Below are 18,808 nucleotides of genomic sequence, written 5' to 3'. Positions count from 1 at the left end.
GGTTTTTCTCCTTTGTTAGTACAGTAAATTACACTAATTTTTGAAATTTGTAAATTAACCTTGCATTTCTGAGATAATAAATCTCACCTGTGATGTATTCTTTTAATATACTGCTGGAGTTTATTTTATTAACAAATTTTTTCATCTATGTTCATGACAAATATTGATCTCTAAATTATGTGTGCCATCTTTGCCAGGTTTGGGCATTGGGTTTATGTTGGCCTCATAAAAGAACGTTTTTCCTGAGTTTCTGTAAGACTGATGTTATTTCTTGCTCAAATGCTTGAAATTACCAGAAAAGCTACCTGGACCAGTAGTTTTCTTTGTGGTAAAGCTTTTAATTATGAATTCAGTTTCCTTTTTTGAAGATTTTATTTATTCTTCTGAGAGGGAGTGAGAATGAGTGGGGGGAAGTGGGGGCTGAGGGAAAAGCAGACTTTCCGCGGAGCAGGGAGCTGGACATGGGGCTCAATCCTAGGATCCTGGGATCATGAGCAGAGCCTAAGGCAGACACTCAACCAACTGAGCCACCCAGGCACCCCTAAATTCAGTTTATTTAACTGATACAGAGCTACCCAAATTTTCCACTTCTAGCATCAGCTAGGATAATGTATTTTTTAAGAAAGCCATTTCAAATTTAACTGCATGAAGTTTTTAAAAATATTGCACGAAGTTATTTATATATGCATATTATGCTTTTAATGTCTGTCGGTCCTAGGACATTACATTTCTTTATTTTTTTTTTTTTAAGATTTATTCATTAAGAGAGTGCACACAAGCAGGGGGAAGAGGGAGAGGGAGAAGCAGACTCCCCGCTGAGCTGGGAGCCCGACATGGGGGGGCTCAATCCCAGGACCTGGCCAAAGGCAGACGCCTAACTATCTGAGCCACCTAGGAGTCCCGAACATTCCATTTCTAACAGAGGTAATTTATGCTTATGGTCTCTATCATGTTCTTTCTCACCATTAGTCTAAGAGGGGTTTACCAACTTTCCGATCTTTCTAAAGAACCAGTTTTTGGCATTGATAATTATCTCTACTGTCTCTCTTCTAGTCATTGATTTCTTATTTTAATTATTTTTCCCTTCTACCTACTTTCCGTTTTCTTTGACTTTTGTTTCTACTTTCCTGCATGAAGTCTTAGGTAAGTTTTCTGATAGAGTTAAAGCTATAAATTTCCCTTCAAGCACTGTTTCAGCTACATCCCGCATATCTGATAAGCTGTAATTTCATTATCACTTAGTTTGAATTATATTCTAACTTTTCTCATGGCTTTCTTCTAAGTAACCCATGGGTCAAAGAATTATGTTGTTTAATCTTCATTTTTTTTTTAAATTTATTTATTTGACAGACAGAGATCCAAGTAGGCAGAGAGGCAGGCAGAGAGAGAAAGGAAGGGAAGCAGGCTCCCCGCTGAGCAGAGAGCCCGATGCGGGGCTCGACCCCAGGACCCTGGGATCATGACCTGAGCCGAAGACAGAGGCTTTAACCCACTGAGCCACCCAGGTGCCCTAATCTTCATTTTTTAATAGATGTTTTATTGGTATTGATTTCTAATTTTGTTCTGTTGTTGGGGAAAGAACATACTCTGTTGATTTCAATCTTTTAAAATTTATTGAGACTTGTGCCCTGCAAATAATCTTTCCTGGTGTTCTTACCATAAGCACTTGAAAAGACTGTATTATACTGATATTAGATTTAGTAATCTATAAATATCAAGTCAGTGGATAACAGTGTAATGTAGATCTTCTATGCTGTTACTGATTTTTTGGGCCTAACCGAACTCTTCAACTCTGTGGATTTGTGATTTTGATCCATTAATTCTTCCAAGTTTTACTACACCTATTTTGAAGCTTTTTTATTAAGCAAGTACACATTTATGTTTACAGCGTCTTGATGTCGGCACTTCAGAGATGTCATTTTACAATGTACGTACCAGCACTAAGCCCTTACACATATTACATCACTTAACCTTCCAACAAACCACAAATCAGGCATTGTCCTCCCCACCAGACGAATGAGGCAGTGGAAGCACAGAGGCAAATGCAGCCAACAAGTGGCCTGGAGAGGCTGCATTCTTAATTACCAACGCTATTCTGCCTCTTACCCATTTATTAAAAAGAAACAATAAAAACATAGTAAGTCAAAACTAAAACAATAACTTTGGTATAATATCCCAGATAAGTAAAACCTTCATAGCATGTGCTTAATTATAAAAATTAGAGATTTTGTGATATGAGTTCATTTTCTCAGGAAAAAAAATTTTTTTTAAAGAATCATTCATTCATTTATTTGTCAGAGAGAGAGAGAGAACAAGCAGGGGGAGCAGCAAGCAGAGGGAGAAGCAGGCTCTCCGCTGAGTAAAGAGCCCAATGTGGGACTGGACCCCAGGACCCTGGGATCATGACCCGAGCTGAAGACAGCCGCTTAACCAAGAGCCACTCAAGTATCGGGGCGGGGGGGGGGATTCTTAAGTAAACTGGCACAGCCACTCCCATACCAAAATAGGAGGAGACAACAGAATCCCTACAGTCAGAGTCCTGTAAGGATAAAACTGATACTTTTAATTCTTCTTTGGTTTGGTTTAGCTTTTCTTAGAAGCAGAATGACCAAGTAAGAATTGAAAAAATATTTCACCTTTACTTCTATTTTATACTGAAAACACTACCTTGTGACCTTGCTAGATGTTCCAAATGCCTTTAAAAAAACATCTCTCACACAAATAAAGTAGTCCCTACCATTGAAGTCCCCTACAATTGATTTTAAATATCAATTCTAGGGTTGCCTGGGTGGCTCTGTCAGTTAAGGGTCAGAATCTTGGTTTTTGGCTCAGGTCATGATCTCAGGGTTGTGTGATCGAGCCCCATCTGGGTCTGTGATCAGCGGGGAGTCTGCTTGAGATTCTCCCTCTCCTTCTGCCCCTCCCCCAAGCCCCTCCCACTCACTCACTCCTACTCTCAACTACATAAATAAATCCTTAAAAAATTTGAAAAAAATAAAATCAATTCTAAAAATAGTTGCTCAAAATATTTCAAGTCCACCCAAAAACAAACTTTTCACTTGCCAAAAAAAAAGCCTAATAATAAAATAGGCTCGGAATATTTTAATAATGTAGCTAATGGATTTTCTACATTTATTTTTATATTTCGTTTTTAACAATTAAAAGTGTATCCTAAATGACAAAAAAAGATCCTAATGGAAAATCTATCATTCCAATCTTTTAAATTAAATAGATAAAATAAGAAGAGCAATACAGAATAGAATTCTGTAAAAACTCAACTTTCTAAGTCATACATTTTTGAGGTGCTTGTTTTTGGTTGTAAAGAAAGGATTTTTAATCTGATAATTTTAAAAATTAGCATCCTATAAAATAAAAATCAACTCACATTTGTGTAACACTTTAAAGCTGACAATGTTTTTACATGAAGAAGTTATAATGTATAGGTAATATACACAGACAAATGTATTTTTATAACTGTTAATGCAAATTATACACAGCATTACATAAAAACAATGAGGAAAAATTCCCTCAATTTCTTAAATTACTTTTCATTATAAATTTCTGTTCAGTATCAAACTCTGAACTTTCACACTGTCCTTAGGACAAACATAGCCTTCCTTCACCTGCTCTCCTGCACTGGCCTAGCAAACTTGGAAGTAAACCAAGTCAGGGAGAAATTATACCTTCCTACAAGCATATAAAGTCATACAAATAAAGCAAAGTTCATAAAAGAAAAAAGTGTGGGAGGAGGGAGTTAACCAAAGTATTACATAGTTCTTTTTTTTAAGATTTTATCTATGCATTTGGCAGACAGAGATCACAAGTAGGCAGAGAGGCAGGCAGAGAGAGAGGAGGAAGTAGGCTCCCTGCTGAGCAGAGAGCCTGATGTGGGGCTCAATCCTAGGACCCTGGGATCATGACCTGAGCCGAAGGCAGAGGCTTTAACCCACTGAGCCACCCAGGCGCCCTAGTCTTATATAGTTCTAACGTAACATTATTCATGATCACAGTTTCGTAAGGGCCTGAAGACCACCACTCCGCAATGCTTCCCATAATTACTCAACAGCAGAGCCACAGCTGGATTCCGAAAGACTAATATAACTGTTCAAAGGGGGGAAAAAGTGGTAAAAGAAGAAAACTCCACAACTATAATAAAATTGTCTCTTGGGGAATAAAGCCTCATTGGATAATCTGACAGGTATGATGGTCAATTACAGTGTGTTATGAAAATAAGTTTTATGTGTTGTCAAAATGGTACGCACCATCTCTCCATTCTCACATATCCTATCCATCGCCAACACCACTAACCTTGGACACCCAAGTTTTCAAAACAAGAACATAGCTTCTTCAACAAGCAGACTTGCTGAGCTCTGCCCACTCTCATGGCCCTTCGCCCTCCAACAAGCTCTCCTCCAACAGCTCTCCTCCCTGCAGTCACAGTTTGGAATGATCCCAGGGCTGTATGAGTCCTACCCACAGGTATGGAGTAACAACAGATCTCTTCAGAAACTAACATTTACCCTGCTCTACATGAAAACTTCATTCTCTCCATCTCGCTAACCCCACCTCGTCCAGGACTCTGCAGCTCTTATTTTTTAAGGCCCCCATAGGTTCAGGAGCATCAGAAAGAGGGAGTTTTAGAGGAAAAGGGACCAAACAGCCTTAGGGCCGACCAGACTGAGATCTGATAGGACAGGAACGTGGGGCTGAGGTCCTGGGAGGCTCAAAAGGCCAGTGCTGCCTCTTCCCTGAAGTCAGCTTCTGGTGCAGGTACTTCCCTGGCTGTCTGCCTGGGTCACTGCAACACTCCAGGCTAGGCCTTTGGATCACTTCAAGACAACTTCAGCTACCTCAGTAGTGAAGTCTGGACCTTGGGAAAACTCGTGCATCTCCGATCCATCAAACTCCAGAACACGCAGGCCGTTCTCACCATGCCCGCTCTTCATTCCACCGACGCAGGCGCAGCTCTATCAGCCTTGCACTTGTTAAGCCATTTTCAGGGGGAAGGCAGGAGCCCATCTACTGATTTCCCAGACCTCAACAAGTCAAACGGATACGATCCCCTGAAGCCCCTCCATGTGGACAAAGGAAAGGGGAAATGCCAGACCATATGCTGTTTTCTGCAAAGAAGTGCTCATATGGGATCCCTCTTAACAAATGCCTCCATTTCTTCTATATAGCCTAGAAGTAGGGGATGGGTTAACCACAGCCGTAGCTGTCTTGTGGAATCCCGTCTGCAAGTCCTGCATCTGAACAGTCCACTGCTCCTCAGTTCTGAATGCAGGTTACTTGCAATCTACTGATCTCAGGTTTGGGGGTCTCTGAATAAATACCAGAAGTTCCCATTTGAACATTCTGTTAGAATTCTACTTCCAGGTAAGATACAAGAAGGTCATAGCAGGCTACTGTTACTGTTGCAACAACTAGAGGAAAAAAGATACCCCCCCCACCCCCCCAAAAAAGCAAAATGACAGAATAGCTGCTGAAGTAACCAGATCAGGATGAATCAAAGTTGTAAGTAGGAGTGGGGCACCTGGGTGACTCAGTCAGTTAAGCCTCTGCCTTGGGCTCAGGTCATGATCCCAGGGTCCCAGGATGGAGACCCATGTCTGCCCCTCCCCCTGCTTGTGTTCTCCCTCAAATAAATAAAATCACTCACGAGGAGGAGGAGGAACATATTCTCGGTGAACTGAGGACCCCCAGTCATTCCCTTTCCAGGGCTTATATGCAGATTCTAGAACAGGATGTGGGTCAGGCTTGGTCTGGGAAGATAAACTCTACTGAAGAAAATAACAGAAGTCTGAACAATCACAGGAGTCTCCTTCCTCAAAGATGTTTGCCAGGTTGTAAAGCTGCAATCCATAGGAGGCTCAAGAGCCAAATTCAAACCACGGAAAGGAGGACAGAAGTGAATCTCCCACCGTGTTTGTGGCAGTAGGTGATAGAGGCCCACCAGGGGGCCTCTCACAATCCCAGGGGAGCCCTATTTAAAGGAAAAGGTATGAGACAGTGGTACACTGAAGCCCAAGAAATGGCCCCAGTCCTGCTCAATCCCCACTGAGATTAAGAGGATCAGCCCCTCTATCCACCAGACATAGGAAAGGTCAAACACTTTTTGGGGGAAAGCATCATTTGCAGCACTTGTCATTCCCTCATACACAATATATGCCATACCATCAAAATTACACAGCACACGAAAGGCAGAGAAATGTGATCATTAAAAGACTGAACAGACCATGATAGAAGCAGGCCGACAGATACTAGAGTTGGCAGATGGACTTTAAAATAACTATTATAAATATACTAAAGAAAATTCAGGAAAACAGAAATGGAGGAAAAATTTCAAATGAGAGCTGGAACCTACAATATCAAAGGAACATGCTAAAACAGAAAAACACAGGATTTTAAATTAAGAACTCACTGAATGTGTTTAACAGCAGACTAAACACAGCATAAAACAGGATCTGTAAATGCAAAGTTAAGTCAAAAGAAAATATCCAAACTGAACAAGGAAGGAAAAATAAAAGAATGAAAAGAACAGAACATAAGAAACATGTGGTATCGGTCATTTTAGCCCAAGTACCGGGGAGGAGTTAAAACCAGACTGCAGGGTAGCCTAACCCGGTGTTTTACTATTACTTTCCATCTCCGTGGTCCATGTGTGGTGCTTTCTATTTCAGGCCCTTAGATGGTGGTACATTTACTTGTGAATCACTAGTGGGGACCACAGAAGCCTAGAAACACTCTACCGCAAGACAGGAAAGAGAAGGAGTAAACAGTATGGTTAAATGTTGTCCCCAATAATTACAATCCTCCCAGAATGTGGTTAGTAACACAGAAACGGTCTGGGCAAGCTGGAATGGCTCCAGATACAACTGGAAACAGACCAAAGATGCTGGCAAAACAAAAGATGGTTGTAATTTCTTAAATGCCTATTATTTTAGCTAGGTTGAGGAATGTATTCTTTAAGCCAAGACAGTACATTAATGGGGAAAGAGAAGTGGAGAGGATGCTTAGCGCCTCAGGTGTGAAACATCACATTTACAGAGATTAATGAATCTGGGTTCAATTCAGTAATTTTATGAAGAGACAGAAGTCCTACATCAGACTGTCTTTGCTGATAAGGTAAATGATTAAAAATGTCCTAGGTAAGAATATGTCCTCTACACAGAAGGGCTCTCAATCCCAGCATCCTGCAGCAGAAGTGTCCTCAAAACACCTGACAGTAAAGGTAGGTACCAGATAAAGCTTAAGGGTCTGGCAAAGCACCTTTCAAACTGGTTTCACAGGGCCCTACAGCGCACCGAAGTGCTTTCACAACTGACACAGAATGCACAGAAAATGACAAGCTGGAGGCTGAGGCTGATAGAAGGGAGCTGTGACCACGATTTCAACGTTCTCATTTGCAGCTATAAAAAGCTTCCAGTTCGGATTTTATGAATAAATGTTGCACATCTGAATAAACTACGTTCTACCTAACGCAATGTCGCCTGGCAGAAACTCTTCCCAAGCACAGACAATACAATTTAATGCCTACAATTTAAGTCCTCCTAGAGAAACTGGAAGGGGAACGAACACATGAAGTATCTGTGAATATTTCAAATAAATCACATTCTCGATGACAGTGCTTCACAATTCACACACCAAATTTACATTATTTCAAAGGACCCAAAAGTAGTACTGAGGAAATCCTGAGGCGGTACCTACCACCCCTTTTTCACAGATGAAGAAATAGTAAAATGCAGTCACATGTCTCAGGATCCACATTCACCCAGGACTGAAGCAGACTCAAAAACAGGTGACCAAACTGCAAATTCAGAGTTCTCTCATATTCTCTCTCTCATGCACGCACACTCGCTCGCTCTCGCTCTCTCTCTCTCTCTCTCACACACACACACACAGACACACACACACACAGGTACTAGTAAACTGTATGTATCCATCTATGAATGAGGGACAGAGGATTATTCTTACCCCCTTCTGAAAAATTAAAAGGAACTAGTTTAAGAAGAATTGAAGGATACACTGCTTGAGTTTAAAAAGACTTCTCTTTAATTCTTCCTGCATTATACAGAAAAGTAAAAGGGTAAGAATATGAACTTAGAAATAAAAGTTGACAATCCACATTTACTTTAAGTACTCTGATGTTTAAAACTTTAGAAGATGGAAAACAAAACCAAAAGTCAGCAACAGCATTAAAAAGAAACATATTATCCTGAAAGGATACATAAGAAACAGATAACACAATGATATCTGAGGAAAGAAAGTGGGCAAGGAGATGGGGCACACTACGGTAGGGGAGACATTTCCCACTGTATCACATGTGGGTGAATTCTGAACATATATACATAATACTTTTTGTTTTTAAGGAACATACTTTTTGAAGGAAAATACAGATATAAATGTATATGTTTCTAAAAGAATGTTAACAGAATGAAAATATAACTGTCCTTTAACAGAAAAATTAACTTCAAAGGGTAAAAAAAGTAAAAATAAGAATAGTTTAAGTACTAAAGAAAGAAAAGTAGTTTAGGTATTGCCCAAAAGTCCTATTTAAACATTTAAATTAAATGTGCTAGCTATAAAAGTAAAAAGCACTTTTATATATATATACATATTAAAAAAACCTATAGGACATTCCTGATTATCTATAAATAACCACTATTAACAATTTGGTGTGTTCTCTCTAAAGATTCATGGTTAAGTGTTAACATTTTTAGAAGTATGCTTTATCAAGTTAAGAAAATTCCTATTTCTAATTTGTTAACATGAATAAATATGGAATTTTATAAAAATCTCCTTCTAGAAGGCATGTGGATGGCTCTGTCAGTTAAGCTTTGGACTCCTGGTTTCGTCTCAGGTCAAGATCTCAGGGTCCTGAGATCCAGCCCAGCATTGGGCTTTGTGCTCAGCACAAAGTCCGCTGGAGATTCTCTCTCCCTCTGTCCCTCCCCCACCCCACCCATGTGAAAGCACTCTCTCTCTCGCTCAAATAAATACAATCTTAAAAAATTTTTTAAAAAACCTCTTTCTAGATCCATCAAGATGATCAGAGTTCTTCTTAAAGAGGACTATGAAGTATCTCATATTAATAGATGTCTGTAGTTGAATTACACTTGCATTTCTGCAATAAACTTTTCCTACTCATGGTTCTGTCACTTCATTTTTAGTAACCTAGTTTCTGGTATTTGTTTATAATTTTTGCATCTATTTTTATAAGTAACACTAGTATAAACTTTTCCTTTACTATTCATGTTCAATTCTGGTAAAAAAAAAAATGAGTTGGTAAGTTTCCTTTATTATTAGAGTTAAGAAAATTAAGGGTCAGGATTGGGATTTTTCTAATTCTTCGCTATTACAAACAACAGAAATGAACACCAGCAATCTTTGACCATATTCCTGACCATTTCCTTAGGATGAAACATCAAAAATCTGATTTCATGATCAAAGCACCACCCATGTTTATGTTTATGAAAATGAATTCATTATCCCTACACATTCACATATGGATATTATAAAACTGCCATATTAGACCGCACTTTTAACTTTAGAGTCTCCAACCCTAGAGCAGTTTGGATTTTGGTTTATTGTAGATAATGCGCACTAAAAGCTTTTTTCTTCTTCTGATTGATTCATTACCCAAATATCAATGTCATTCTCATTTTATGACTGAGTTGTGTTCCATTCCTTGGTCTCAAAAATGTTTGAGATATAAAAGCCTCATGAAGCTTTATTTATACTAGTCAGCTCACTGCAGCTTGATAGGTGAAGTTCTACCAATGAACCACTTTGTGTCACCACATTCAACAACAAGGAAGAAGCAGTGACATACGTGTGTAACTATAGCTTCTATCCCTTCAGAGACAAAACTATGAAGCCTGAGTAATTATATGAGGGGCATGGAGCCAGGACTATTTCTGCCCTAAATTTAGTCCCACTTTAAGATGAAAAGAAAGGGGGTTGTGGGGGAAGAAATACTTAACAGTCAATACAACAGATATTTTAATGGAAAATATTTGCCATTTTTAAATACTAGGTAATTTACGTTTCATGTTTTTCATCCGATGAACTTATTTGTATCTTTAGGTTTGTAAAACCTTAAGACTTTTTATAAACAACTTTCTTGCAAATTTAAGTACATAAACTCATACAGTAAATCCATTCTGGATCATATATATTACATAATTTTGCTTAAACTACGGTTCGGATTGATCCATAATGGACCTTTCCTGCCCCCATTCCCCAACCATTATAGTCGACATATTTAAAGAGTTGACTGAACATTTAAGAACATTTAGTAGTTAAGAAACAACTAATAATCTAACATAACTCTCTATATGTAACTGCTCTATACTAAAAACAAAGCAAACTCTATAAACGTATGGGACCAAACCGTAGCCAAAGAAGCCTAAACTTCTTGATCGACAACAACCAGTCTTAAGAAATCTACATTTCTTACCAAAAAAACCACCCACTAAATTAGACACACCAAGATTCTGAGCTTTAAAGAACTTCTGACTGTAAAACATGGTAATGCTCAACCACCACGTCACTTTCACTGTTAGGTAAAAGAGCAAAAAAAATTTGTTTTAACGATCGAAAGCCCTAGAGTACAGAAAAGTCTTTAAAATCGGCTATAGGTAGAAGAATGGAAAATAGGAAAAGCATGATGACCGCTGTGACCTGCACACATTTTCCTCATCGGCTGCTTCCTACCATCCCTGGGTCTCCCTAAAGGAAGGGCCCGCACAGCTCCCCTCTCAGCTTGGCCAGAACCGCCCCGCAAGGCCATCTCAGCCATGGACTTGAGGCGCAGAGTTTTGGCGCCTCGTCTCCGGCACACACAGTTCTTCTGAGGAGGAAGAAAACCCACCAACCAGTCTCCCTGCATCCACTCTCGCCAGTCTCACAATCATTCTCCTCCCTGCAGCCAGAAGCCGCGCTGAGACTCTTCAGAGACTCAACCACCGCTCAGGTTCAGGTTCACCTTGCAGTTCCTTGACCACCTACACAGACTTCCAGGACACCAGCCGGCTCAGTGCCCTTCACCAGTGCCCCCTAGAGTCACTCTCAACACAACAAGGCCACTCTGGGAGAACCCGGCCTCTCCTAACTAAATCCCTCCTTCACACCCATCGAGATTCAGCTCTGGCACCAATCCAATCCTTGTGGAGAGAAGGAACCTCTCCACAAGCTGCAGGGTAGGCAGAATTCTTCTCCTCCGGACACAGCTCCCGGAGCACACATCTTTCTTAACACCTACACTACTTATGAGATGATCTTTATTTTGTGAAGTTTATCTCCCTTACTAGAAAGCAACTCAAGAGCAAAGACCATAGTTGAACTCCAGCGAGGAAGAGCGTGTCACCCACACGTAGTGGGTGTTTAATAAGTGTTTGCTGAACCGAAATTCCAGGCACTACACAATGAAAAATCAGCAAATGTAGCTTGACTTATTCTTGGCCAATTCATTACCAAGTCCTTTCAGTCCTACTTCATCCAGCTCTGTCCACCTCACATGTCCGCAGGCGCCATGCCAGTCCACCCTTCAGCATTTCCCAGTTAGATGACTTTACTAGCCTCCCGATCGCCCTCCTTCCAGACCTACTATCCAGCCTGCTACACACACATAACCACAAACACACCACTACTTATTTTTTTTTAAATCTGTCTAAAAATCCTTATTTGCTTTCTATTTAGACTGAAATTCAAACTCCCACTGTGCCTTACAATGCTGTATTATCTGACTCCTTCCAAGTTTTATACTTGTATTGCATTCCTCCATCTCTACTAGGCTTCTTCTAAAATCCTCCAGCATGATAAGCTATTTCTCACCTGGTGTCTTTACACTGGCTCCTTCCTCTCCTACAAGACCCTCCCTTCAGCTAGCTGCTATTTCTCAAAGCTCAGTTTAAGTTTCACAACCCAATCCGAAGCAGCTTTTTTATCCCTCAGTCATGGTCCTCTCTGCACTCATTACCATCTCAAATTATCAATCTGTCCACTTGCTTACTGTGTAGATCTAGGCCTCAGAAGAGGAGGATCTTTGTTTTGATCAGACCATACCCCAAGGGCCTGGAAACAGTGCCCTGCACTCAGCAGGCCCTCATACGCATTTGTAAAACAAAAGCATAAACCAAAAAAGTGACTCTAAGATATATGTGAAAACAAATGAAGTCAAAGAAATGGATAATTAACCTACCAAATAAGGCAGGAAACATTCTACTGTTAGTATTTGCGAGTAGATAGGCTGGTGTTACTGGGATCTAGTTCAACAATCCAGCATCCAGACTGGATTTCCCAAAGCTCACTGGAAACCTGTCAATCAAGGAGCATGGTTTCATGTGCTATATGCTAGCACACGTCTGACACCACCAGAAGTCATTTTAGAAAACTCTATATGCTGCCACTCCCCAAACCCCTGTAACGTCTACCAATAGTAGTCAAACACTGAAAAGCCACTTGCTACTTAAAGAAAGTATTAAAGAAACAGCATTTCTGATAATGGTACTTATCCACAAATAATTAAATTTATACTAATAAAACTTCAACCTCTTAAGTAACAGGTCCTTCCAAGATAAGAGGTAGGTAGGTCTCTGTGCCAGGTTCTGACTCCCTGAACATCTAAGAAGCTGCCCCCTAAACTGTTCTAAGAAGTAATGCTGCAACTCAAAACAAAAATTATATAAATAAAATTCACCACAGTATCAGCTGCCTCTGTTAACTCTTTTACTGACTGGACTTTTGACCAAGGCGGGAATAAACTGTCAGGTTGCACTAGGAGAGGAAAAGCCTTGACTCTTTATTCAAATGTCATTCAGTCACAGAAATGAGGATAAGCTACAATGCAGCATTTAGGAAATGAAGGTAAATGAACGCAGTGAAGATAAAACAATACAACTAGGTATTTTATTTTGCTTGACTAAGCTTCATTGGTCAAGAAAATGACTTGTAAAACAAGTCTTAACTGGTCAAATAAAACTGAAACGCCAAGTTAAAAAGAGTGGTCATATGTTTTAATAATCACTATTTACAGGTGACTTGACAGTAACAAAATTTCAGTGACCTTCCTTTGGCTTCCTTTAAGCAATTTTCAACAGTATGACCACAGAAGTTCTGCTCTAGTGACACTTACCTTGGTATGGTGACACATTTAGTATTACAATTTTGAGTGGTGATGGCTTTCTCAAGCTCATCTAATCGTCCTGTTTTCTTTAGCTTCTTCACCAAACTTTTAACTGCTTTCTCACACCACTTTTCTTCTTGTCCATTCTGCTCTCCTCCACCTGCTCCTCCAGATCCACCAGCTGATTTCTTCCATCCCAGCAGCCTTTTCACAACTGGTGGAGTGAATGGCAAGATGGACGACATGCTCTCACCAAAGGCCGCAACCCGCACTGAGAGAAGACACTCCTCTACCTGACCTAGAAAAGATACGAAGGGATCGTTCAGAGGCTAACTTTAAAACCCAGTCATAACTTCAACGTTGTCTCTAAAGCAAATCTGAAAATGAGACAGAAATTCAGATCATCACCGCAGACTTTCAGATGTCATCTTCTTCTCCAACGACAATGTCTTTACTACTTTAAAGCAATTGTGGAAGCAAATTCTAAAAAACAAAACCATGTTATAAGTGGACAAATACAACAATTTTGCAAGTAAAATCTGTACTAGCACTGGTGAAATTTATCACTACCAATACTACTTCATTTTTAACTTTTAATAGTGTCAATAATTAAGCTATTTTCACTGACTAGTGAAAACCAATTCACCAAATGTTTTTCTCAATTCACCAAATGTTTTAGGACACTTAACAAAAGTATTTTTTAAATGTATTAAGTCTACTCTCCCTGAAGTTTTAAATTTTCATAACAAAGTATCATAAAGTAAAATCTAAAGCTGTAAGAAGGGAAAAGGCACCATGTGTGAAGTAAACAACAAAAATTTTTAAAAATAAACGTAAAACAGTGTGTGAAGAAAAGGTGTGCTTCACTTTTATGATTCCCTGAGAAGGCTTCAAGTTAGACCTCTTTTCAAAAACTTTTTCATTTTTATCTAAGTAACAAACAGTATGCGTCATAACTAAAGTCAAATATATTTCCTCTTTTCACACCGAGGTATAATTCCTTAAAATCTTTTAACTTTGTTTCTGGCTATTTATACTTCAAGGAAAAGGCTCATGATGGTACCCCTTGAAACATCAAGTTTAGGTATCATCTACTGTTTCTGGAAAGTGAGGATTTATACCACAACTATTCACTTTCCTCCAACCTTAATAATTATCTCCCAAAGGTAGTTTTGTGTCTGATGAGATCGTTAGTAAACTACTATATAATCATGTTTCCCTTTTTGTACAACTCTTTCTTTTCCCCAGTTAATGATCTCAGTTTGTCATGTGCTTACTTTTCTATGTGCCTACCATAAATTCTCCCCACACTCTTCACAAGCCCCATAATTAAATTTTAATGTGGATGACTATAATCTCAAAATAAGAGATAAGATCATTTACCACTTGAGGACGGAACTGGAGAGCTGAGACTTGAGAAGAGTGAAGATTTAGAAATGCAGCTCTAAGAAATAGCTACAGGGGCGCCTGGGTGGCTCAGTCAGTTAAGTGTCTGCCTTTGGCTCAGGTCATAATCCTAGGGTCCTGGGATCAAGCCCTGTGAAGAGCTACCTGCTCAGCGGGGAGTCTGCTTCCCCCTCTCCCTTTACCCCTCCCCCTCTGCTCCTGTTCTTTCTCTCACGTTCTTTCAAATAAATAAATAAATAAAATCTTAAAGACAAAAAAAGCTATTAAAAAATCAGCTAGAATGAAGCAGGTATTTCCAGGCTATGAAGTAAAAGGTGTAGAAGACCTCCCACTTCTAACTGGGATGTAGAAATGACAACAGACCATCATTTCAACCTAACAGTCACATAAAGACAGATAAGGCTACAAAGACAGATAGATAAGGCTGCAAAAACAAGACAGATAAGGCTACAAAATCAAGTGTTTTCTGAACCCATCAGAGTTCAGGATGCAAAGTAACCAAAACGGATCTAAATTCCAGACAGTGCTGAGACAGGAAATCGAGGCCCATGAACGGTTTCTTACCTGGTGGAGTGGCTAAGGGGGAAGATTCCTAACCTAGAGGAGGGTAAGGAGAAAGCACCCTACTCTTTAGTAAATTTTAAAAGCAACATGTCTGCTGACAAGACATGCTAAAATTCTGAGGATTTCACAGAGCAAACCTGTACTATCCAACCACTCATTCGCACAGGGCTCCACCGCATGTTTGTCAAAGTATGCCGAAGATCGGGAGACAGGCCTAGAAGGCTGACAGATGCCCTAAGAAGCTTATGGTCTCAGACCCTCAAATGCAAGTAATCTGTCCTCTGACAAAGAAAGGAAAGAATGGGCAGGACAAGTGAGAGAAGTCAACCTTAGAGACCTCAGACATTCAGCTGTCAAGGGCTGAGGTGGGACAGGAGAGCTAAGAGAAAAACTTCCACCCAGATACTCTGGACCCCTGAATACCTAAGAGCAAATGTCTACTGGGTTTAACTGGAGTTTAACTGGAGTCCCAAAAGGAGAGGAAAGAGAGACTTGGCAGAAAAAAATACATGAAGAGATACTGGCCAAGAACTTATCAAAAATGATGACAGATATCAACCCACAGATACAAAGGAAGCACAGTCATAGTCAATGCGCTCAATGTTGAAGAGACGTAAAGATAAAGGCTGAGTGTACGCTAGGGTGACAGTTAAAAATTTCTGTAAGATCCGGACAGAAGAAACCCGCACTCATCACAAACTCTCCTCCATGGGCTTCAGCTGAGATCTCTTGAAAGACTGGCATGGGGCAAGAAATGGGAGACAACTCTTCCCCCTTAGTGGCAGGTCCTATAAAATAAAAGCCTTCAGCTAGGAGGGAGAATAGGAAAGCCTCCCATTCGGAGAGCCCAAGGGAAAGAGCAGAGGAAAAGTTATGGTACTGTTGGGGGAGGAGGAGAGAGGGCAAACCTACTTGCGCACCTACCACACACCAACAAGCCTTTCACCACGTAACAATAACCACAGTGTACTCTGCTAGTGGAGGGGAGGAGACACAGCCACCACCAGTCCCAGACAAAGACACACTGATGCTGAGGAACGAGTAGAAGAAAAAGCTATCTGACCCTGGCACAGGAGCAAGAAACTGGCTTGGACCCAAGATCCTGCACTAACACAAAGCAAAGGTCTGCTACTCCTAGATGGAAAAATCTTTAACAAATATTAGCAAGTCACATTCAGTAATGTATACAGAAAAGGTAGTATCCTCACCCAGTGGGGGTTTATCCCAGGAAGCAAAACTGTTTTGACACAGGAAAAAACAAAAAAAACAAAAACAAAAAAGCCTAAGCGCCTCATGTATAGTATAAAGAGGAAAATCTTTATGATTTTCTTAACTGATGCATAAAAAAAGAAAGAATTTGACAATGTTAATTTAACATCCACATAAGATTTAAAAGTCTCAGCAAACTGGAAATAGAAAAACAGAAAAGAGGAATAAGTTATTTATTCTGAAAAAGAACATCTATGAAAAACCTAGAGCTAGAAACATATGTAATGGGTGAAACATTAAATCCCCTTTCCTGGTAACTGGAAATAAGCCAAGGATGTCCACTAATAAATAAATAAATAAATAAAGACTGGAAAGAAAGAGGTATGTTCTCTAGTGATATAACCATCTCCATGGAAAACTGCATGGAATCTTCATAGTAGTAAGATTGTTGTAATAAAGCCATACATTTTCTAAGAAAAAAAAAAAAGAGAGAAAGAAAGAAACAGAAGTATAATTCTGACAAAAAGACTGGATTCTCAAAAGACCATTCTCAAAATGGTCTCCCAGCTAAAGATACTTAGGCCTTGGTATACTTTGCTAGGAAAAAAATGGTCACAACCTAATAAACAATCCTATCCATTCCCTCAAAAGGGAAGAACGAGTAATGAGATTAAGGTTCCCAGCCTCAATTCAGGAGTCTGTCCTAAGGATCTCCCAGAATAGGCACTATAGCCGGCCAAATTACGTATATTTGGCCACGGATACACTTTTTAAGGGACATCTCCTGGAGCTCCACATCACAATGCCTCCCTGGCACTCTGGAGAGCCCAGCTGTGGTTTAGATACTACAAATGTGAAAGGAGCCAATAAGCAGGATTACGTGACTCAGGCTCAGAGCAATACAAAAGTTCGCGCAGAGCTAGAGATCTGCAGGGTAGGTAAAGAACAGAGAGAGCTGGAGAGCAGCACTGTTCAGCTGTCTAAGGTGGTGGTGGACTCTGCCATAACACACACAAGTAAGCACTCCAGTCCATAAATGTACAACTTGACAAATAACGCAAACACACCGAATTCCATCAAACACATGTAGTAATCCACTGGAGCCGCTGATCGGGAAGACCGGGCAGCAGAAGGCAGAGCTAGCGCCCTTGGGCTTCTGGGGAATGCCTACGCTGCCGCCACGCGTGCCAAACAGAGCCAGCCGCATACACCTCAGTGCCGCGTGACAGTCCTATCCGAGCACACACAACCCGCTTAGGACTCAACCTTTAGAAGGGAGAGGTACCCCAAAAGGGACATCAGAGCAGAAGCCTGAAAAGAGGACAGAACATCAGGCAGGACGTTCGGCAGGGGTTTTCTAGAGGCCGACAACACTTTAGGAGTTACCAAAAACTCCACTGCTACAGTGTGGGTCCAAGGAAGCACCGCAGTAGCCCCCGGGGAGGGGAAGGCATGCTGCAAGCACAGAGCCGAAGCCAGAAGTTCGAGCTAAGGCCAGCAGCATCCCTTCAGTTACTTTTGAGAGGATTCACACGTCACTGGCCGAGTGGACGTGGACACCATAGGGAAAAGGAGACGTCGAGGCAACTACCACGAAGACACACAAGTGAAGGCGTGGAGTGGCGGACAAACCACTACCCGGAAGCAAATCGGAAAGCCGCCCCAGCGTCAGCCTTTACAGGCCTGGATGGAAGTCCCTGTACTCATCACAGGACCAGAAGACCACAGAGGCTCGGGAGAGGGTAGTCAGCCCACAAGTGAGAGTGCGCCCAAGCACAGCAGGGACACCCAGTCCTGCTGAAGAGCAGAGGCAGCCAGTCTCGGGCTTGGCTTCTAAGGACTCCCCGGGTCCAGCTCCCGGCCCGCCCTGACTTCAGCCTTAGAACAAACCTCTGTGTGACCTCCGTGCGGGATCCGAGCTCCTCGTGAAAAACTGACAGAACAAGCAAAATATAACAAGAATTTGTCTAAATGCATCTATCTACACCTTTGGTTCAATTAGTCCAAGTATGAGAACTCAACCTAAGAAAATGAATAAAAATCAAATTTCTGTATAAATTTGCAACACTGAAAGGATTCTAAGCAGTAGGAAGAATCTGAGTAACAGGTTCTCTGTGACACTTTTGTTAGAGGAGAAATGTTTCCTAGGAGTTCAGATGTATTCTTGGGGATCTAAAAGTTTTCTATGAAACCTTTTTAGTTTTTTTTGCTTCATGGAAATAACACATGAAAAGTTTAAGTCTGCTCTGGGTCATCTGAGTGACCTCATGGCCTAGTACAACCACATGATCTCAGTGTCCGATGTCCTAGAAGAGCACTTCTGACCACTCTGGAACGATGTAATCACTGAAGGTTACTAGCGTCAACTTGTCATGTCTCTGTAACCATGGCTGGCTGACACCTGGCTAATTATGTCTGGAGAATTACGTTATTCGGTAAAATATTTTTCAGTAATGCTGGTAATACATTTCAACCAGTTGAGCATTTTAAATAGCTAAGATA

The 18,808-nt window shown here is 40.7% G+C and overlaps 1 protein-coding gene across 4 annotated transcripts in view; it reads right to left on the bottom strand.

The window, feature by feature from the left end:
- Positions 1 to 18,808, bottom strand: part of SMAD2 (SMAD family member 2) — a 77,010-nt gene that overhangs the window by 40,870 nt on the left and 17,332 nt on the right. For all 4 annotated transcript variants that reach the window (XM_080821255.1, XM_080821254.1, XM_080821256.1 and 1 more), the window contains one exon: positions 13,136 to 13,424. In XM_080821255.1, the coding sequence (XP_080677381.1) occupies positions 13,136 to 13,371 (236 nt within the window). In that variant the 5' untranslated portion in view covers positions 13,372 to 13,424. The remainder of the gene's footprint in view (positions 1 to 13,135; positions 13,425 to 18,808) is intronic.

This window comes from Martes martes (genome assembly GCF_963455335.1).
Source record: "Martes martes genome assembly, chromosome: 13".
In the NCBI taxonomy this organism is placed as follows: domain Eukaryota; kingdom Metazoa; phylum Chordata; class Mammalia; order Carnivora; family Mustelidae; genus Martes; species Martes martes.
This window is presented reverse-complemented; position numbering and strand designations above follow the sequence as displayed.